At 42.0% G+C, this 23,513-nt stretch overlaps 1 protein-coding gene across 1 annotated transcript; it reads right to left on the bottom strand.

Annotated features, from left to right (window-relative positions):
• Positions 1-219: 219 nt before the first annotated feature.
• On the bottom strand, positions 220-20,264 carry ttll4 (tubulin tyrosine ligase-like family, member 4). Its single transcript, XM_085374889.1, has 21 exons — positions 20,117-20,264; positions 18,230-19,275; positions 16,842-17,304; positions 14,743-14,893; positions 14,594-14,664; positions 14,397-14,451; positions 11,457-11,575; positions 8,257-8,367; positions 7,874-7,950; positions 7,593-7,787; positions 5,507-5,589; positions 5,292-5,420; positions 5,080-5,202; positions 4,654-4,752; positions 4,040-4,174; positions 3,822-3,959; positions 3,636-3,732; positions 3,218-3,428; positions 2,111-2,178; positions 1,951-2,021; positions 220-1,830 (listed from the first exon to the last, which is right to left on the bottom strand). The coding sequence occupies exons 2-21, from the start codon at positions 18,743-18,745 to the stop codon at positions 1,677-1,679; spliced, it is 3,066 nt and encodes a 1,021-aa protein (XP_085231015.1). The 5' UTR covers positions 18,746-19,275; positions 20,117-20,264; the 3' UTR covers positions 220-1,676.
• Positions 20,265-23,513: the final 3,249 nt, after the last annotated feature.

The raw sequence follows: 23,513 nt of genomic DNA, 5'->3' as shown, positions 1-23,513 counted from the left end.
TGTTCATCTGCCACCCAGCAGAGGATGTCTCCCAAGTACAGTTCAAGAATCAAACACGTCTCCTTTAAAGTTCCTGCTATGACGAAGAGAACTGAAAATAATTATGCAGTAGTGACAAACATCTGGCAGCTACAACACTGTTGCAATAGCGTTGCTTGTGATATTTTTCAGTTTTAACAGAAGATGTACCAAAACATTTTTATCAGTTTATTCTTGAATCAAAATCACCTTAAAAGAACATCAGCAGCTTTTTTTTCTCCTGAAAATGAGGAACTCCCTACCAACAACAACTCAGCTCTGTCCAGTTTACCCCATTCATGTTTACTGTGGCTCTTTGGCTCAGTCTAACACTGCACTCGCCGTGTTTGGGGGAACAAACAGTCTTTGAATCTAACAGAGAGCAATGCAAGTGTAACTCATAGAAACACAAAGTATTGGGAGATGCACTGTGTTCAAAGAAGCTATGGTTACCTATTACTACGGATGGGTACCGGTGGTTCTGACATAAACGGTAGTAACCAGACCGAAAAGCAGCGCACATTTCGGTGCTTTTTTTCCCTGAGATGTCACACACTTTGGATTCCAGCCAATCATTTTACCTTTCCGAGGATAGTAGGCGGGCCCAGGTACATACGTTCTTTTAGAGCAGAGCTACAGAGTAAAAATGCCCAAAGCGAAGCGGTCAAAGTCTGGCTGTACTTCACAGCAAAAGATGCAAACTCAGCAGCCTGCAACAAGTGCTTTAAGCTGATACTGTGCAAAGGAGGTAAGACCTCGAATCCGATGAAACACCTGGTGACGCATAGCGTTTTGTTAAAAGCCGAGAAATGCACCATATTTGACAGCTTGCTGCGAGACCTCACACCGAGCACATCTACTGCGGGTGTGGTAAATCTCCATTAGTGAGTTAGCGCGGATCGCCCCGTGTGTGGGGCTGGACGGTCCTTATCATTTTGCAGAAAAAAAGAGACTGCTAAAAATGAAAACATGAGAGGTTTTTAGACAAAGTTTGTGTTCTCCATTGTTTAAGCACCGGTTCGAGCACCGTTTAAGCACCGGCACCATTTCAAAAGTACCGATTTGGCACCGGTATCGGATAAAACCTAAACAATACCCATCCCTACCTGTTACCTAGATTCTGGTGCTTTACTTGCACTTGGCAGCCTCCATGAAACACTGTGTGTAAAGGACAGTCCGTTTTGCAAGTTCAAGTCAAACTGCTCAAATTTTAATACCATCAATTTGCACATCATAGGCCATTTAGTAAATATTTGATCATCAAGCACCCTGTAAGTCACTATCATCAGAACAAGATTCTGTCAAACACCCAGTAACACCTTCACCCAGAGAAACCCCCAAAGTTAGCAGTGACACACAAACAGCTCCCAGTCCCACACAGATGTTTGTGACTCTTTTTAAAAACCAACAGTCATTTTTAAAGACACAAGAATTACAGTGCTGTGCCATTACTCATCACCTCACCTTCGAGATGCTTAACAAATGATATATTATTAATCTTTAGTTTAAAACGAGACAAAATAGGGGGTTAAACCCTAAAAATCCACTCCCTCCCTCCAACAGTTTGTTTGCTGTTTCTGGTGATTGGTGAGGGCTAAATGACAGCACTGGTTAGAGGATGGGAAGAAACAGACCCTGAGCTTTCAGTGTATTCTGGGTTAGGAAATCAGATCATCAGAGTTAGGCCGACTGCTGGGACAGCAGGCTGTGGGTGAGGCCGGGCCGAGGCACTGCTGGTGATCCAGGCACTGCTGGTGATCCTCGTCAATACTGCTGTTGCGTTGAGACCAGAGCTGATGGCTGACCACCACCCTGAAGGACAACACAGGAGAGGGCAGCAGAGTTCACTTAGAGACCGGTGTGCAATAAACCCACATCCTTTATTACTCTAACTTCCATATGATAGGTGTATTACTGGAATAAACCCTGTACCTGGCTCTGGAAGGGCTAACCACGTCCTGTCTGTTGTGTTCAAACCTGGAGCTGTAGCTGTACTTACACCACTACAAAGACAGACTGATTTCAGCATTTTAAAGGAGCCACTTTCTCTTCTAATTTTATGTTTTCCTTTCATTGTTCTGCAGTTTCTCACCATGTGAGCAGGGTCACTGGTTCCCAGATGGACTCCTTGCTGGCAGAGAGGTCTCAGTAGGCTGATACCTGCACGTAAGACAAAGCAAACCTGAGCTGCAGTTTCACTGTTTTCCCTTCCCTCTGTGGCTACACGCCAAAGTCACAGCAGTCCAGCTGAATACATAACAGTGAAGTTGCACATGGACCAGCAGGAGATGAACAAACCATACTACAAGGTTAGTGCCCCCCAGCCCACTGGAGTACCGACAGCTTAAAATAAATAAATCAGAAATAACAGATAACAATCATGAGTCGCATGAGCTGCAATACTTTTTCTATGTTTGTTTGATGTTATTATTAGTTCATTTTGCCAGAATGGTTTTTACCACCATACACACGAGGGATGGGTGATATGTAAAAATTCATCAGTCCAATAACCGACGATAGGCGATATATGCACAGACCATTTGATGGGCGGAGCAATGCAATCATGCACGGACTGATTTGCGTGTTTAGGTCCAGCAGGACAAGCACAGAGGTGAGTCCACTGTCAGAGGCCATAAGAAGATCATCTGTAACCTTCACTAAAGCTGTTTCTGTGCTGTGATGGTACAGCGCATTGAAGAGGATAACAGTGGGTGAATTATATCCTTAAACTTAGTTACAGCACTTTAGAAAGACAAATACTGTGGGATATAGATTCATGTAATCCGACATAATCATCCTGCTATCACCAGGTTTCTGTGAGGTTCATCAATTATTAGCTCATGACCTGATGTTTAACAATCCACATTTCACTGATTTACTCTTTGGTGCAGATGTGGAAGATGCTGAAATAGTTACTGATTTATGGTTGTTTCTTCGGTGGTCTGGAAGCAGACGCAGGCTCTAAGGGGGTGGGCGTTTTCTCCCAAATATCTATACTGCCTGCTTCATTTTTGGACATCACTCAGACAGACAGCTAAACATATCAATCCTGTTCCAAATGGGGAAAGGGATCAGAGAAAACTACAGAATCTGACAGTGTTTTGATAAAGTTACAGTTATCAAGAACTGCAAAACCTAAAAGAAAAGTTAACATCAGTCAGGTGACCGTTATCTTATTTCAAAGCAGCAGTGCACATACATTTCGCCCTGTTGTTCCAGTACTTCTGCTCCCACTCATCCAGTAAGATGTTGAGGTATCTTGGACACTCAAAGAAGCGAAGGTAGCGAGATGATGATGGTGATGGGAAAACGCGCTCGAACTCTCCTCGACGGTTCAGCTCATCTTCACTCTCTGCCAGAACCCGGATTTCCTCTGGAGTCAAAACATCCAACACCGTGTGCATCAAGTCCTGAGAGAGAGAAAATGAAGGGCACAAGGTCATAACTGCTTCTTTGTGTTATTGCTAACAATGAAACCAGTGCTTGTTTCCACCACAAGCAACCAATTAATAAATAATAATAACCAAAAAACCTGTAGCTGTATGCACTTACGCTTCCTGTTAAACTATTAAAGTCACTGTGTAAACCTGTGTGTGTGTGTGTGTGTGTGTGTGTACCCGGTTAGCTTCACCCTGTTTCAGATAAAAGGCTCTTTTGACCTTCTCATCAGCAGACAGATCCACTTTGGGCCTCTCTCCATTCCCTGCGCACAAACTACAAACAAACAAGTGCACACATGTTCATGACGAGGTCATTTCTGAGGCTGCAGCTAAAAACCCAGAGGGGTAGTGTCTTATTGTTACCTGCTGGTGGAGCTGGATGCACTGCTGCAGGGGGTAACCACATCTTCTCTTGAAGGAATACGAAAGCCAGCCAAGTTCAGGAGATCTTTGATCATCTGACCCTTTATGGAAACATCGAGCCCCGTGTTGGAGTGAAGGCTGGATCAGAGTTACAGATGTAGTTAAAGGTAACTTTTTTTTTTAAAGAAATGTGTTATTTTAATGTGGGCATTTGTTACCTAGGCGATATGTTCACTTCTAGAATCCAGGGTTTGAGATTCTCGTCCAGCAGGATGTCGAAGCCAAACAGCTCGTGGCAGCTGTAAGGTGTCCGAACGTGCAGCTTCATCAGGCTGTTAACATACGGCTCTGACCTGGCCACGACACGGGAGGGAGGAAGCTGATTTCAGCATCTTAATCCTTGTCCTAATGCACAGTTTAATCTTCAGAAATACATACAGGGGTCTTTTCTTTTAACAACCTTTTTAGCTTTAAAGGTGCAGCATGTTTGTGAGGTTAGCACCTTTTAGAGCATTTTTAAGGACATGTTCCTCAGTGGAAAGATATCACAATTTCTGCATTGAAATACACATCTAAAGAAATATCACAGGCTATAAAAATAAAAACAAAGATTCAAATCAAATACCAATATTTACTCTAGATAGGGACTCAGCTGTGAAGCAATCAAAACTGGGAAAAGAACCTTTGAGCTCGAACAGTTAAACAATGGGTGGGAATCTGTCTGCGAGTCTGTCTGTTGCACGAGTAGTTTACGGATGCAGATGGTTTTAGCTAAAAGATATAATACAAACAAACTGATCTCTGCAGCCAGTCACTGAGCAGGCAAACTTACGCTATGATAGTTTTGATCACGATGTCTTTAATCTTCTCCCATATCAGGGTGGTATTGACTCCCTTTGACCCGAGGTACTGCCACAAGGCCTTCAGAGCCCTGAAAACACAAAGTAATATCCTCCCAAGTCATACATACAGAAACAGCAAAGACATTCTACACTACACTGTTGCATTTCCTTATCAGGTTATACTAAAAGCCCCTTGATAAGCTGTCCACTGGTCCAAAACGCTACAGCCAGAGAACGGACGAGGAGTACAAACGGGCTCATTCAAAAAAGCTTAACAACACGGCGTATGCTGTGCAGCGAGGAGAGCTCAGACAAAAAAGCCTGGCACAGCATTGAAAAGCCGCCTACATCTGTGTCCAAAGGTCAAAAGGTCACATTCTCTACAATTCACACTTCAGCTCGATTCTCTGTGTTACCATTTGTGCCCCTGGCAGGCCTTGTAATCACTGTTGGTCTGGTACTCAGAGTTCTTCTTGTTGACACTGTAGTTGGTCAGGTGCATGAACTTATTACTCAGAGTCTTCATGGAAGACGAATACCTAGAGGCATGGAGGGGTGATAACTGAATCTCATTCATATGCATCCCATGTGAAATTAAGTGGCACGATCAACGTGGTGGAAAACTCACTTGCAGCTAGCAAATCGAACCAGTCCGTCTGAGAACATGTAGACTCTGAGTGGGTCGTAAGATGTCACATAGACGTAGAGCCGCAAGTCAAACTTGTTCCCACTGATGAGGTAGGGCTTATCTAGATACCTGCAAACATCCAGTTAGAGCATGTTAATGCAGCAACACTGAGTTACTTAGGCTGCTGAGCTCTAAACTATTAAAGGATTACTCACTTCTGAACAAGTAGAGGTCTTTTACGAGGCATCTGACTCCACTTGTGAATAACCTGAATGCCTATTCCTCTGGCTGATGCGGGCTATGGAAGAAAAAAAAGAGAGGAAACAAGTAATAACAATAAACTAAAACATAAATAAAACACATTTTACTCGATTCATATACAAATCATGTGTAATATGTGCAGGTGGATCCACACAGTGGTTTTACTCAGACTACAGGAAGCCTCTGTGTGTTAACAGTGCCAACACACAGAGCTGTACAATGACACTTTGTTTTTTCCATAGTTCAACCTGTCTCTAGTTTCTAATCTATAACATAACATATTTAATTATCTTAAGGAAATAAAGCTAATGTGCGTCAGACAGTTGTATTGTTGCACATGTTTGTTGCCCCGTAGGTGTTTGTGACTTTAATAAACCAGCTGCTTCCACCTCCACAACAACAAACCATCTCAGCTGTAATGGGAAGTTCATCTGAACTGTTGTTTCCACAAAGACAGTGAAATTTCTGTTATTAGATTACTCGCTCCATCTGAGCAGCTAGTTTCCTTTAGTCGATGAAATGAACTGGAAGCTCCTGCATGAATGTGTGCTGTGTATGTTTTTTATGCTACTATCCCTGCTAAGTAAATCTGGCAGATAGTGTGCTGTCTATTACAATCACAGACGTGCCTGCAGATTTTCAGTACATAAAATTCAAAGGTGGAAAGTAAAGAATTACATTTACTTGCGTTACTGTAATTGAGTAGTTTTTTTGTGTATTTGTACTTTTTAAAGTCATTTTTCAAGTCGGTAATTTTACTTTTACTTAAGTATATTTTTTAAAAAGTATTGTACTTCGCTACATTTTCAATCACACCCGTTACTGAGTAAATTAAAAGAACAAACAAAAAAAACAACAACATTGCGCTTCGGAAATACTGCAGGGAATGATGGGTAGTAGAACAAATTAGCGTTGGGTCAGGATAAAGATGGAGTCTGACATCGGCAGTACGGATCCAGCGAAAAAAGAAACCCCGTCGAATTCTGCTGACCCTGAACTCGAAGAAACGGATGTGAACCCCTGGCCGTGTTTAAGGGACCATTTTGGCTTCAAGTGCAAGAAAGGCAGCAGCTTTATTATGCAGTGCAAGCTGTGTTTGCCCAGAGAGACCGACTTAGCAGCTTTTAAAAATTTCACATCAAACCTGCGCAAGCATGTAGAGGTAAGTTTACTTACATTTTTCCTGTTTGTTAATAATAATAATAATTTCTTTTTAAAAAAAATAGTTAAATTAGACAGAAGACAGAAGCGGCTACTTTCTTACTTAACCCACATTTGTTCACACATGTGCAGAGGTGATTTTTGTGTTCTCAAACTGATCTCCCTGTTGGAGCTCAGTCTGGGGGGAGTTATTTTTTTCTCCTTATCTTTCCTCGTGTGGTGCATTTTCCATTGTTATACCTCTCTGACCCGTCTTCCCCATGTGATGTTTGTGTAATGTATGTATGGTCGGAGGGTAAGTCGGCGCTGGCAAAGGTCGGCATCCTTAACCCAATTTCCTTCGGGGTCAACCTTCAGGATCAATAAAGTTTTATTGAATTGAATTGCTCCTCAAAATTAACAGAGCAGGGCCAAGTATAAAAAATGAAAACACATTTTTATAGCAGCTGCCGTACGGCTCAATTCAGTACTTGTTCTCTTATTTGACATTAGAACACATTCTCATGTAAAAGAATTGGTTGGTTTGGTGACCATTATCCATTTTGATGTGTAGACTTGCAGTTTAACTGCCACTGCGCTTTAATTTGTAAAGTTTTTCTTTTAATTAAAAAACAACTACTTTGAGATTTATCCCATTGTCTGTTTCGCACTACTCAGAAGAGGCTGTCCTCCTGCTGACAAAAAAGTAACTATGTAACTTTTACTCTGAGTAAATTTTAAATGAGCTACTTTTTACTTTTACTTGAGTACATTTTTAGACAGGTAATTTTACTTGTACTTGAGTAAAATTTCAGCAAAGTAATAGTACTTTTACTTGAGTAAAATATTTTAGTACTCTTTCCACCTCTGATAAAGTTACACTCTATGACCTGAACGTACAGGTTTGATGATCCATTTTTGTTTGGCGCCCCCTTCCTCCCAGGCTTTGCGGAGCAGCTTGATGTCTTGAGGAAGAACAAAGGTCTGGGGGAAAAAACTGAACTCTTGTTTGCCGAAGCGGACTTGCATCTTGGATAGGTTCCTCCACAGCCGGTCCTTTCTCCCAATCTGAAATGTTCCTGGAAAATGGTTCAGCTGGGACACACAAATACACAAAAGTACAGTCAAAATCTGGACTTTCTCAGCGTACTATCAAGAGTAGTCCATGTGCAGGTGCTGACCTTCTGGTGTTCTCCAAGAGCTTTGAAGCCAGGTGACTTCATGTGGTGTCCCCAGCAGCCCAGCCAGTCATGGCTTTCTATGTGACAACACGTGTTTATCAGCCAGGGTCAGGAGTTACCTTTTTATCTTAGCCTTTAAATATTAGACTGAAATTCTTCACCATCTAATGTTTTTGTTGCCCCCATAGATATACACTAACCTCAACAATCATATGACCCCTATGAGCAAGCACTCAGCGACAGTGGGAAGGAAAAACTGCTTTTTAACTGTACACAAATCGTTTTAGAAAAAAGCAATCTTGTCACAGCTAATCCCAGAGACTTTCAAAGAACCAGTTTCAGCAATATCTGTGTGTGACATGTAGCGACATGTAACAACTTACTCTTTGTGACTCTGAAGTGTGATCTGCCGATGGTTTGCTTGACAATATTAGGAGTTACGGTGCTCATCTTCCATTTTAACAGTCGCCTTTGCTCTGCAGGAAGCAGTTCCACTGCAAAGAACACCGATTCATTCTTTTAACAGGTAACACATGCTGTAAAATACAGTATCCAGAGGTGTATACAGTGAAGAAGTGAAAATATTAACATAATAATCAACACGTTCAGGCAGCTGCTCTGCTCTGTGTTGGTACAGGGCATTGAAGATAATAACAGTGGGTGGATTATATTCTTAAACTTAGTTACAGCGCTTTCAGAAAGACATCTACTGTGATAAAGTCCACTCCCCACTGCTGTGTAATCAATTATTGTAAATGTTATCAGGAAATGATCAGACAGGAAATAGTTTTCTCTGTTAAGAGGGTACAGAGGCAGGAGAGTGTGCTCTGTTTGTTCTGAGAGGAACAGGAAGTGCTACTCTACTGCAGAGAGAGCTCAAACTAAGTGAGAGCGCCCCCCAGAGGATTGTTCTCTGCCTGGGTTATCCTCATTATCTGAGGGTGGGCTCTACAGATGTATGCTGGAGTTTTCTGGGCACATACAATGGTCTACATACTGTGATAGACCAGAAATCTACAGATCACTGAATATTACTCTTGTAACAATGCACCACGTTTGATTGATGAGTAAACCTCTGTCATGGGTTTTATCTTACCCAGCAGCATTAATGTAGGCTCTGAAGTAGCCACGACTATTTTAACAGTCGACGCGTCGTTTGAAGCTTTGTAAGATCCTGCAGTAGGATTTAAGAGTGTAGTAAGGGACTGAAACAGAAGGTGGCAGCACTGCATCTAAGAAGGATGCCAGCTGCCGTTAAACGCCTTCTGTCCAAATTCAGGGGCCGCATCGTCCTGAGGCCGCATTTGAAGGCCGATTACAGTGACGCGACGAAGCCTGTCCAAATTCGGCTGTCAAATGCGTCCTCCTTTTCCCCAGATCTGGAGGATGGGTCGGGTGTATCCTTCGTGACCCACCATATCCCAGAATTCATAGCGCGGCCCTGCCAATTCCAGTTTCCAACAATGGCAGCAGCTGCTTAGTTTTAATATCACTCTTATTAATCTTTCTGGGTCACAAAATAAACGTTTAAGATATTTTCAGGTGAGACTGTAGCTGTGTAAACTTCAAATATCTGCTCGGTTCATCAAGTAATCACATTTTTCCAAAAGTGCTCCAACGTTTTCAGAGACATCCGTTACCCACCAGCTCGATAGCAGACAGGGAGGTCAAGGGTCACTAGAGCCGGCGAGAGCAGCGAACTCCTGGAACATCATTTTCAAACCCCTGTGGTCTTTGGCTACTCAGGTTAAACATGATACATAAGTCACTCAGATAACTTAAACATTTGATTGTTTGGCTTTTTCCAGTGTTTTATTTGTTCCTGAGTAAATCTGTTTGGCTGAGATTAAAGTTCTAGTTTTTACACAGCTGAATAAACGTCAAGCAGACAGCTGATCATCAGAAGTGTGAGATGGTTGGGAGTTTACTCCAGTGTCCTGTTATATTTTACATATGAAGGAGCAGACGGCCGAGTTTATTAAACTCCACCGAGACAATCTGCAAATCTGCAAACTATCATCTTGTCTTTATTGTTAGTTAGCACATACCTTAAACACATCGAGCTGTAAGCTAATGATCGTTATATAAGAGCAGATGCTGCTGGTGCAAGCAGCTGTACGTTTTACGTCCAATGGATGATGATCTGATTAGTCGACTATCAAAATAATCGTTTGTGGCAGCCCTACTTTGGAGACTGCTGGTATTATGCACTTGTCTGGAGTGCTCTGTTACAACCACACCATAAAGACTTGTGGTATCGGTCACACTAACCAGCAACCTACAAGTATGGAGAAACTAATGCAGATCTTTCAAAGTTTCTTTCTTGGCAATACTGGTTGGTTTCTGGTGGTGTTGCATGGCTGTAGGTATGAATGACAGACAGCATAGTTCAGGTGGTGTGTGGATTTGGGTGGCTTGTCTGTGTCCCTCTTACTGAAGTTGTAAAAAAGCTTGATGGACTGTAAAGGCTGGAGCATGGTTGGTCCTCCAGCACACAGCCAGCTTTGCAGACCGATCTTCACGTGTTGTAGCAGTTTACGGTCACCAGGGGACAGAGTCACTAACAACATGTCTGTGGGCTTCTCCTGCTCGTGCTGATGTTGGGACTTCAGACACGTGTTATGACAAACAAAGCGCTGAACAGTGCAGCCACTCTTTCCTTCTCATCCTGTTTTCTAAGCTCCTTTTCTGTTCCAGGCCTGAATTCACCCATCAGCATCTGACCTATGCACAGTGCCATCCAAAGCTATGTGCTGCTGGTTTTTATGAGAACTGCATGCAAGTACGACTGCGTAGGTGTCCCTCACTCTGTGCTGGAAAATAGTTATGCAAATGGACACAAACCTAGTAACATAACTAACAGGTGACAGCTGCTCAAACCACTGATGTTCCCGGTTTGTCAGCTGACACAGAAGGTCAGCATCTGTTGAGGGGTCAGGTGTGCATTCTGTACAGGTGTGTGGATGTTAACATGACAGAAAAGCTCTCACTGCTAACATGACTTCAGAGGCTGATCTGATGTTGTGTGTATATCATGTTAAACACAGCATAAAGTGCCACAAATTTGATTATTGAAAAACAATGTGATTACAGTCTTCAAATAGGTCTTAAAAAAAAAAAAAATATATATATATATATATATATATAAATAAATAAATATTCATCTGGGTTAAACTTTTTCGACTACTTTTTGATTAGCTAACAAGTCACAAATTAGACCGATTCAGTGCAAATTCAGTGGTAAATTAACCAGAAGTGCAATCTTCCAGCTAAGAGCAAACATTTTTTAGACAAACAAGCATTGTAAATATCTGCAACGCAGTAACAGTGGAGTCTAAAAATACTTCTTAAACATATCTAAACGATTCAGCTATTTTCCATGCTGTTTTAGCCCCGGCAGCGACTGAGGCTGTGGAACCAAACGTTTGGTGACCCCAAAATGAAAAAAGCCATAAATGAGATCATGTGGACGTGTTGTAAAGATATAAATCAAGAAGTTACAGGGTGTTGCAGAGACACATAAATAACTGAAGATCAATGATCTGTGATAGTAAACTTCTTATATTACAGTTACAACTCTGACCTTTCTCATTGGCGGTGCTGAAGTAGAGGGTCGGAGGGATACGGGGAAACAGACTGGGAACTAGTGCTGGTTGCTCCTCTTGACTGTCTCCTGGTTCCAACGACATTGGCTCCTCGATGCTGACAGAAAGACAAAGTAATGAACATCATCCCTATGCCCACATCTCATGGTTAGAGTTACGTTTGCCAACTTCTAACTACGAGACGCTGGCATCTGGTTCACAGTTGTAATGTCAAGTCTCCTCTGCTCATAGAGAGCAAGCAAATACACCATCTCATAGGACAGTATTTCAAAGGCGGTTCAAAATAGGGCTGTGCGATATGACCAAAATCTCATCTCCCGATATCAGACATCTATCGTCCGATAACGATATAAATCACACAAATGTAACATTTTCTGTCAATTCTGTGAATCTCGGGCAGGTGAAGTGTTTCCTGCTGGGCGTCGTGTAGGTGAGTCGAGTGTTTTAACGATGCATGAAACGATACATTTTTAGACAGAAGTTGTAACGGCGCCGTTTCCTTTGTGAGTATTTCTTACACGGCGTGCTGCGGGGAGAAGCCTGTTCTAACGTTTTAGTCTAAGGTTTATTTTTTAGCACCTGGCGGCTCTTTTTTGCTTCTCATCCGTAAATAATCTGCATCTTTCACGTGATTCAGTTTATTTTGAAAAGTCTCAACAGGATCTTGAGCTTTATTGTGAAAGGTTTATGTGAAAAATAAACAAGCGGACACGCCGTGGTGTTACCGTCGTTGTTGCTAACGACAACGCATAAAAACAGGCGCTTGTCCGTCCGTAGTGTGGTGATATTAAATATAAGAGAAAGAGAGAACTTTAAGAAATTAATAATAACTACAGTGACATCAGAACATGAAAAACATTGCTGTAAACAGTTTATTTTGCGACACCACGAAACAAACGATAGCGTAAAATGAAACGATGTTTTTATATCGTCATCCGATATATATCGTTGTATCGAACAGCCCTAGTTCAAAATGACAAGTTAAATGATAAACAGTCAACCTGATCAGACAAACATGCCAGAACACTCACATGACAGTCATAGGAAGCAGAGATCTTCTTCCAGTGATGACAGGTAAGCTTGACGGGAGCTTTAGCTTTCAGGGAGGGGTGTTATTTTATTTAGAGTGCCAGTCTATTTAGATCAACACAAACCAATCAGCTGGATGGGTTAAAAGGAACAAATGTGACAATAGCAGTCCTGATCCAGAGTGGTTTTACAGAGAATCAGTTCCTAGTCTTTGGTAGGCAGTTCTACTGTTCACGCCATAACAGAGGATAACAATATGATGCACAATGCTGCAGACCTTTCCACCACTCTCCAGCTGTCTGCCCCTTTGAACTGAAAGAGTTCACAAGCTCTGATGGACAGAGGGACATTTGACACTACTTTAGGAGAACAATCAGAAAGCACCAGGCCCTGAAAGGAACGTTCAAATCTTTAAAGGTTTCTGATGGAAATTAAAGTGGGTAAAGTGCTTTATAAATAAAGCTGGTATGGTATGGAAAATGGTAAAAAAGCTAGCTGAAGGTCAGAGTAAAAGCACAGGTTACTGAAGTACTGGAACTGCTGTAATTGTGGTGGTATACAGTCTCATATGTGTCCCAAATAACTGCTGTGGCGGAGCAGCATAACATGGGAAGCAGGTGCTGGAGCTACAGCCACTAATGTTGCGACTCTTAATAAATCAGTAACAGCCAGCTGCAGGAAAAAGTTGAAATACTTCGGAATTAACAGGATTTCTGCAACAACCCGTCTGGAATCTGCTCTCGTCTCCTCTACTTCAGGTATTCCAGTTAGGAGAGGAGGCTGGAGTTTGGACAGTTTCTTTAGACTAGGTGGTGAAGGACGGCTTTAAGCAGAAGAGGAATCATTTCTACCGGGGATTCTTCTAATTCAGTTTCATTTTATAAATGACAAAATTGTGTCAGCAGATGAGATAAAAGCAATCATTACTGTTGATAAACTAGTATTAAATAAATTATTACTTAAAGTTTCTCAGGAAAAACTTGCATAGACTGTTTTGGTGCTTACATTTTATTTATGTCATCAGTTTTCCTTTTATTTTTTTGCATCCTTGTCACACTTGCATGTTTCAGATCATCAAACAAATTGTAATATTAGACAAAGATAACCCAAGTAAATAAAAAGTGCTAATTGGATTTAAGAACACACTTTGACTGCAAAACCATTATTGTGATGCATTTATTTATTTTCTTCAGTGATTCAGAGAGCTGGTGTTTTGGATCTTTATCCTCCTACGTAACTACACTGGATGCCAGTGTCACGGCTGGCTCACAAGGAGGATTACAACACCTGTTTACTCTGATAAATGCTGATAAACACGCTACCAAAAAGTGCAGAGATCAAGCACAAAGGCTGGCTAGCAAAAGTGGGCAGAATTCATGGTTTCATCAGTTACTGCAAGACCTCCAGGTCCTGAAGCAGCAGAGCAGCAACACACCATCACATGACCACCACTATATCTGACTGTTGGTATGATGGTGTTCTTATGAGATGGGTGTAATGAGGAATGCAAACTTGTCAGTCCACAGAATATTTTCCCAAAACTCAAGATGTGCTTTGGCAAACATGAGACGAGCCTTCGTTCTGACACCACTGCTACGTCTACAGTGTTGTACCACAATGCTGCTGCCACGCTTGTGGCAACAGGTTCACATTTTAAGTGAGCGCACTGATAAAAAGGATGTGCTGAAGAATGTGTTTATGTTAGGTTTTAAATATCGCTTAAGTAAATGTGCCTGTGCAGCATGTTTGCGTGTTTTTTGTTGTTTTTTTACTTTTACTTCCCTTTCAATTGACAAAGAACCATATTTGGAATTGGAAGAATTTTTGTTCTATGAAGGTCACAGTAAATAAACCAGTGATGGTGTGTGTATGGTTACTGCATGTCTTACCAGGAGGGGAGAGTGATGCACCCTCCGGATGAAGTGCCAGTGATGGAGGAGCTGTCTGACTCAACAACAAATAACAATGTTCTCATCAGTACTATATTATTACATAATTATACAACATGTCATAATATCATCAACAAAAAACTGACCAGCTGATTAACTACAGCACAAGTATGATAGAGTTTACTTAAACGTCTCACCGTCATCACTGCAGGCAAGCTCATCAGCCAGCTCCTCTTCTTCTACATCCGCCTGTGCAGCATGCTCTGGGCTGAGCAAAATCAAGTGTAATCACTAAAGGAAAGATGTGAAGGAGGGAAACCTGAAATGTGATGTAGCTGATTCTCACCCAGGCGGAGGGGGAGTCTCTTCAAGCAGGGTTTCCTGTGTCGGTGAAGGAGAGGAAAGGGATGGAAAGAAATCTGATGTGGAGGCTGGCTGTCCCTGTCTTGTGAGGCGAATGGCTGAAATCTGATTGGTCATTGAGCCCACCAAGGCTCCTGCAGGACAGGAGGAAACATCTGCATGTGAACTACAGGATTGTGCTACATAACTACACAGTACTGTAAATACAAAACTGGGGCCCATTAAAAATCTTTAAATTAAAAGAAAAACATACAAACAAATGAATAAATAAATAAAAAGGCCTCCTTTGTTTCAATAAGGATATTCAATTATTGAGAATGAAAATATATCTAAAGACTCATAATGCTGGGTACGGTTGACCGAGTATGTGTTTTTAAAAATTTGTGACTTTTTTTTTGCAACATTTGAAACAAAGAACAGTGGGTGGAAACATATTAACCCAGTGGTTCCCAAACTTGTTTTGCTAGGCCCCCCTTTGTTTTAGAAGAAAAATCCCCCCCCCCCCCCAAACATCTCCAACATGTCAGGAGTAGTTAGTCTTTATAAGAAGTGTTTGTGAACTAAAAATCAAGAATGTGGGATTCTGTTTGCCCGTGATTTGAACAGCCCAGCGCTGCTCCCGACGCAGGGAAACCCAATCCTGCAGGGAGACCTACCTCCACACTTGTGCAGGTGAAGCCAAAGGGAAGGTCTGCCTCACCATATTTTCTAGTGTTTGGCTCAAAATGAAGTTGGTTTGGAAACATATTCAGTGATGCTTCATCTCCTGCTTTGCGTTTGTGTGGGAGCTCCGTCAAAAGCCTGTCCGTTATGCTAGCAGTGTCAACCCTAACCCTTTGTATTAACCAAAGACAGCCTGTGTAAAACACGACCTATGCTGCTGTGTTGACTTGTATAAGGATCCCAGACACAGAGTTAAAAGTCCAACATTTTGCTTGGGCTTCCCAAAGGTTGATTCTGTTCATCTGGGCGTAGCATCAGTGGGAGAAACGAGTTGTCATCATCCAGGTGACTGTCTCAGCTGACTGCAGGTTTCCAACCTTATAAACAGGACATCTGCACAATGACTAAAACTAGCCCACTGATGAACAATGGGCTGGGAGGTCAGCTCCTTGGCTTGTCTGTATTGAGCAGCAACTCAAACCAGTTTAGAATTATAAATGCTTATTTAGACACTGAGCCATGGCTCTGTACTATACGCACACATTTCTGCATCTTTGCCATTCAAAGACACTTTGTTTCGCAGCTTTGTTTGCTAGTTTAACTTTTCCGTTACGGGAGAAAAGATGTTCCTACAGCCTATTGCATGGCCGGCTCAGACTGCTTCCATCTTTTTTGCCCGGCCTCCAGACCTTTAGTTTATTTTACTTGCTCTTTCTGCCAGAATAAAACCATTTTAACAAACAAACTCACAACAACCTTTGATGGAAAAATGTCCTTTCAAGGAAACTTTCAGAATCAGCTTCTCGACAACCATAGCTAGCTGATTTAACTGCACTTCACTGCCAGGCCCATCTGCACTGCTGTGCTGCAATATGTGCACTGAAATCCTAACATACGGAGAAACATTATGTTCAGATTGGGTCTAGTGCAGTTAGATCATAGAGTTCATTGTGCAGAGAAGACGTGGAGAACACTAAGCTGATTGCTGCATCAACAGGGTAACAACAGCCTTAGCAGCGTGACGGTGTGGAGTGACATCTACCTCACTGGAAAAAATAAGGCTTGTCACCACTGGGGAAAAATCTCAATGCACAGAGATTTTGCAACCAATGCCAACTCCATATCTCCACAGTCTGAGGTCCAAACCATCCTCCATCTCCCACAAACCGGTGCCTGCTCATATGAGTGTTCAATGGATTAATTAAAGTTTATGAAAATCAGTCAATTAGCTGGAAGATGCAGTTGATCTTACCATTTATGAGTACAATACTCTTTGCTGTTCTATTAATAAAACTCAAAAAACAACTGTACCTTTAAATTAGTTTGTTATCTCATATTCATATCTATACCCAGACAATCTCCACGTCCTGGGTTCCATTAATATGGGTGTAGCACAAGCAAACAAAAAGTTCTGATTACCTGCAGCAGCGTCTGGTGGAGGTGGCTTTTCTGAGTCACTGGCACATTTCAAAGGTGGCGTGGGACTGTTTGGAAAGGAACTGATACGTTTGCATGTGGGCTGGGTTCTTCCCAGCACACTACATGGGATCTGCTTGGTTAGATCTAGTGATGCTCTTTTTTGGGACTTGGTGATTGCAGTTGCTCCCAAAACTGTGAGAGGAACACCTTTCACAAGGAGCTGACAGTCAAAAGAAATGTCAAACAAAGTTGTGCTGCTGTTGTGTGTCTGACCGTATTTTGCTGCTGGTGGGATTGAATAACTCCTCTGTGTAGGTTTTGCTTCTCCTCCTGTGCTTCTCATCTCAGCGTTTGTGCTGTCGAGGCTGGAAGCATCCTTCTCCACAGCTGGCCCCTGATGTTGACAAAGACTAAGGCACATGTCAGGCACGGGTGGCAAAGAGAAACAGTCTGCAGCCTCACACTGCGGAGAAAACAAAACAATATCAGACAGACTTGCATAAACCTAAAATTATAGGTATATTTCTGAAGGTGGCTAAATTACGGTTTTGCCTATAATGAACTATTTGCTTTTACTGATCCCTAATACAGCCCTACACAATGATTGGTTTAAATCACTAGACTTGAACATGTCAAACATATTTATGGAAAAACAAACCATGATGGTTGTTGTGGCTGCACCTACAACAAGCACTGTGTGGAAAAGTAGAAATAAAAGTTGGCTTTCGTGAGTTCGAGCATTAAGCATCATAACAACTTTAAACGTCTAAAATCTGGAACATATTATTCACAACAGGAATCTTGTTTTAGTGCAAGAACATATCAAATAATGGAATTATTGATTCCTTGAATTACATTAGTTGAAGTGTGCCACATATTAAATCCCAGTCAAGTGAGCTTAGACGTGGCTAAAATGATTTTTAAATCATGGTAATTATTATTACACCTGCATTTAATTATTATCTACAGTGTACAAGTTATTGCTCACTACTGATAACTCAACTTCACTTCCAGCTGCAAAATGAGTTCTTTCCATCAGCCCACTCAAAAATACTTTTGTATACAAAATATATTTAAATACCTTCAAAATTATTAAAAGACCCAACATACAACTTGTACAACACACAACTCTCCACAGAATACAATGTACAGGACAAAGCGTGTTCCAAATGGGCTTTACCCACAAACATGCAGCCATTGCACATGAAACTCTGCTGATAACCATATCCATGTTTTACAGTGCTATACAGCTGTTCAGAGGTTCTGTCAGAGGACATGCTAAAATATAAAGGCAGCTGTAGACTACACAGTCGTTTAAACAATGGCCTGAGCAATTGGTTGCAACCCAAAACATTCCTAGAAATGATCAGTGCTGGAAAAGCACTCACCGTCAGCTTCTTGGTGTGCTGGGAAGCCTGCTTCCCTATAATCAGCAGATCTTGATGAGACACTGCCCCCAGTCCCATAAGTGCATCGCCTGTGGCAGCCTGATGACTCTCCACTGCTGAAATGTTTGCAGACTGAGAGCTCTCAGACGATGTAGATTTTGGCATGGTATCTGGCAGCTGGACATTAAGGCCAACCTGGTTTTCCATCTTGTTACTGGCCTGTGTTAGGCTGCAGCCAGTCTGCTTCAGCCCTGGTACCAGCAGTTTGTTTGGGGTTAGAATTCCATCTGACACAGCGGTGAAGGTGCCATCGCCTTTTTCACAAACAGCAACCACCGGTGACTTGGCTTGGTCATTCTTCCTGGATAGCTCAAAGGAGACATAACTATAAGGCACTTTTGTGACTCTAACTGTCTTGGCTTGTGCACTTACAGGGGTTGTGGTGTTGGGATGATCCGCACTAGAACAAGCCACAAGCTTCCCTCCACCCCAGGGGGAGGACTGGTTGGTTGGCATGGTAAAAACCAGCGATGTCGTCCTTATTTCTAAAGGCTGGTTTTGTGGCAGAGTTTTGGGTGATCACAGTAAACAATTTGACAGTTGAGAAAACTAATAAATGAATGGCTGAAAGCTCCTCCTCCTCTTGCTGACCCAAAGTTGGTGATTTTCAAGGTCAACTCCAACTAAACAGATAACCAGTTCTTGATAAAGCCAGACCAACAGTAACCACTACTTCCATGGCAAATGTCTGGGCCTCTCATCTGGGCTGGAGGTAAGCAGGAAAACATTGACTTGTGGTTGTGCTGCAGGTTTAGATGTTTTCAGGTGTGAAGTATACGTAATTCAAGATGAATCTTAAGTCTCTGGTTCATCAGGAGGTGTTTTTCCGTCATTTTCTCATATACTGCTGCAGGAAGAAATGTGGCTGCACCAGATTATTCACACTAAGGTATCAGGACTTGACAGGAGAATGGGATCCCCCACAGCCATCATATCATCCTCAGTCACGTTACAGGAAATGAAACTGTCCACTCTCAGCCCTAATACTGTAAGCACAAGAGAAAAAAGCACAGTCAGTTATTATTAATTATTATGAAAATCCTTTCATATTATCATCACTTAGTATTTGCACATATTCAAGCCATTTTACTGCAGTAGGCACATACAATGTCACAGGTAATCCAAATTTTTGTATCACTGAAAAACTGGGTTGTGAACATTTTAGGTTGCTTAAATTACAGAACAAGTTTTAGATTGAGATTAAACTACTTAGAAATATTGCATCTTTATGGTTTAATCTTTGAAGAATAGCATTGGGTGACTGGAAGAATATATCTGTGTTGGTGGTTAACTCACTTAATTGCAGTTGTTTTTGTTTTGGGTTTTCCCCCATATTTTCTGTCAGATTGTGTTCCAATTATATGTTATATTTGAGATGACGGCCGTTGAACACATAGCCCAGCCATAATGGGGGCAGATTGTTGTATTCCGTATGCATTTTTAATTTTGGGTGCCTTTACGTAACGTGTACTACGGCTAACATGCTTCAGGTAATATTAAGGGCATATAGAACACTGTGGCGATGTCCTATAGATCAGCAAGACCGAACGTGGGGAGTTGGCTAGCTTGAAGTAAACTATAACGTCCCATATTCACGGCTGTCGCTGCTGACTTTTGTCATAGTGACGACTGTCAGAGAAAGCGTGGAGAATTCACGTGTGAGCTGACATGCCGCTTCAGTTTAGCTTCACATTAGCCTACTTATAAGTCTAGTTTGATTACGTTAAGTGATAAAATGGTGTTAGCTGACGCGAAACTGAGTTTCCATAGAAACAATGCACCCACCCTGTGGGGTAGCCATACATAAAGCCAGTTTAACTAACCTACCTTCAGTTTACCGCTACAATGTTCACTTCGTGTTAGCTTAGCAACCCAGACCGATTCAATTAAACTGCTAAACTGTCGTCATGTGCTCTAAGAACTGCCCGGAGGATAAAATACTTTTATGAACTCATAGGAATCTTGTTATTCTATGTTCGTACCTACTTTGTCTCATGTAATGACTAAAGCTGGTGTTCCTAGTCGAACGATAGGATGCATGTTGCACCGCTGAGCTTAAAAATCCAAATGATACATCAGCGTGACCCAAGATCGTCTATTGAACCAATAAGAGAGCAGGACTTCTTCTTCTTCTTCTTTTTATCAGTATTTATTGGCGGTTGGCAAACAGCGAAATGTTTTGCTTACCGCCACCAATTGGTGTTGAGTGTGGGCCGTACAAACAAACCCTAGAGCAGGACTTCTTCTTCGTAGAGGTTTTTGGCGGAGCGTTACTGCCACCACCTGGTAAAGATACGTCACTTCATAGTGCGGATCCCGCGCTACAGTCCCTAGTAACTGTTGCCAAGGGAATCTGGTTCAGATCTTAGTGGGCACTATTTGCTTCGACACCAAACAGATTACATGAATCTGATGAAATCCTTTGCGTAACAATTCCTAGATTAAACTTTATTTTAATCTCTCCCAGTTTCCTTTTAGGTGTTTTCTTTCAAATAAATAAATAAATAAAATAAATTCACCATATATTGTGTTCTAACATGATACTAACACAGCAAAGTAACGAGAGGTAGGGTGTCAAACGAAGGTACTATCTCCCCGACTCTCCAAACTTTCACTATCACTTTATTGTTTTTAAAAATATTTTGAATGCATTCCTAAAGCACGTATATCTCCTCATTATAAGGTTTCAGTATCTGCTGCAGTCCGAATGAACGCCGCTAAAATAATGTTAACAAACACGTCAAATCTCAGTGGGAAAACAAATCCTCTGGCCTGGGTGTGTATTAGGACCAGTGTTGGGTAAGTTACTTTAAATTAGTAACTTAGTTACATTACTAGTTACTTTCATCAAAAGTAACTCAGTTACTTCAAGTTACTCGTTACTTTCAAAGTAACTAGTTACTAGGTAAAGTAACTTTGGTTTTACTCAGACTTCTCTTGTTAATGTGTTGCTAACTGGATACCCAGCAAGAGTGCCAGTCTTCTAGCTTGCTTACTTGCCACAAGTGCACTGTGCCACCTACCAAAGGAAAAAATAATGTGCATATTTCCACGAGAGAAATCCCACGCCTGGACCGTCGTTGACCACCGCCATGATTCTAGCCTAACGAAAATGAACTCCACCTAAACTTGGTTTATATCTGACCCAGATAGACTGCAGGTCATAACTTCTTACCTGAAGTTCAGTTCACCTGACACTCGGACGGGCGGCCGCTTCGGGTTTCTCCTCCTGCCTCCCCTTTCTCTCATCCACCTGCTGGCCTCCACCACTTGCTAATGTTACTGAATCTGTGGAAGCTCCGCGATAGCCACCACACGAAGTAACGAGTAACGAGCCTATCTAAATCCCAGTAACGAGTAACGCGTCCCTGATTTTGGCATAATAACTAGTTACCGTGCTCGTTACCACAATAATATCCCAACACTGATTAGGGCTCGGGTGTCTGAATTCAAAGACAAAATGCTACTCAATAATTTGTATGCATTAAAATTACATCTCCAAAAGTTGAATCTGTTCATCTGGACGTAGCGTTTTGTGGGAGAAACGTTTCGTCATCATCAGGTGACGTCTTCAGTCTCAACTGACTGCAGGTTTCAATCTTATAAACAGGACATCTGCATAATGACTGAAACCAGCCCACTGAGGAACAATGGGCTGGGAGGTCAGGTCCTTAATCTTAATTATGCAAATTCTCATGACCATTGATCAGCAATCACTGATCAAAACCCACTGATCAGTGTCCATGAGTCCCATTCACTGTCACGGTTCTGGGTCCGTTGGACCCAGTATTTTGAGTTTATTATGTTTTGGTTTATTTTTGCATTATGGATTGTTTTCTGATGTTCTGGTGCTTTGTTTATTATTATCATTATAGATCTGTTTCTGTTATTCTTGGTGAGGGATCAGTTCTTAGGTTTCGGGTTCTCATGTGTATTACAGTTTCTGTTCAGTGTCTAGTCTGTCTCTCAGTCTCATGTCTGCATCTGGTTTAGTAATTCTTGTTTCCTGTCTTATTGTGAAAGTCTTTGTCTTATGTTAGTGTGTGCAGCTTAGCTCCCCCGTCTCGTTAGCCCTGATCTCCCCCAGCTGTGTCTCCCTTCTGTTGCCCATTCCCTCATTACTACCCTGTGTATTTAAGCCCTGTGTTTTCCAATGCTTGGTGTCGCATCGTACCCTCAGATTATGCCTGTGTGTTTCTTTGGTTTCTGTATTCACGGCTGGTTTTCATGTCAGCAATAAAAGCTGAGGTTCTGATTTATAATTCTGTGTTCGAGTCCTGCGCTTGGATCCTCCTCTCCGCCTGCCCGCACACAGAGCCCTGACATTCACAGAGAGTTGGGGAATGTCTGCAATCACAGCATTGTAAGATGGTGACAGATGTACCCTTAGGCCCCCTCCTCGATTCCGAGATGGTCTTTCCCTTTTCACGTAAATGGCTGCATTCAAACCAGCGTTCCTCCCTGTCCAGGATGTGAACATCCTCATCCTTGAAAGAGTGTCCACTGGCCTGTAGGTGTGAATAGACTGCAGAGTCCTGGCCTGACGAGGTGGCTCTTCTGTGTTGTGCCATCCTCTTAGTCAGAGGTTGTTTGGTTTCCCCGATGTATAAATCCTGGCAATCCTCCTGGCACTTAACAGCGTACACTATGTTACTCTGTTTGTGTCGGGGGACCCGATCCTTGGGTGGACCAAGGGAAAGACCATCTCTGAATCAAGGAGGGGGCCTAAGGGTACATCTGTCCCCATCTTACAACGCTGTGATTGCAGCCATTCCCCAACTCTCTGTGAATGGGACTCATGGACATTGATCAGTGGTTGTTGATCATTGGTCATGAGAATTTGCATAATTAAGATTAAGGAACTGCCCTCCCAGCCCATTGTTGCTTCAGTGGGCTGGTTTCAGTCATTATGCAAATGTCCTGTTTATAAGATTGAAACCTGCAGTCAGCTGAGACTGAAGACGTCACCTGATGATGACGAAACGTTTCTCCCACAAAACGCTACGTCCAGACGAACAGAATCAACTTTTGGAGATTTACTTACCTGGATGATTGAGCATTAAAATGACATGCCCAAAATGAATGAAGTATTTCTCTGCGATTACAAACTCTGTGTAAATAATTTTGGCATCAAAATAAAGCTAACACTTGTGAGATTTCATCAGAGGTGTAGATATTGCAGCAGATGTTAAAGTTACTGAGGCTGGAAAAATAAAATAATTTT

The sequence above is a fragment of the Diplotaxodon limnothrissa genome, linkage group LG16, assembly GCF_057381915.1.
Source record: "Diplotaxodon limnothrissa isolate DT_005_m linkage group LG16, D_limnothrissa_male_GT1.1, whole genome shotgun sequence".
Classification (NCBI taxonomy): Eukaryota; Metazoa; Chordata; class Actinopteri; order Cichliformes; family Cichlidae; genus Diplotaxodon; species Diplotaxodon limnothrissa.
The sequence above is the reverse complement of the archived record's forward strand: the minus strand, read 5'-3'. Positions and strand labels throughout refer to the sequence as shown.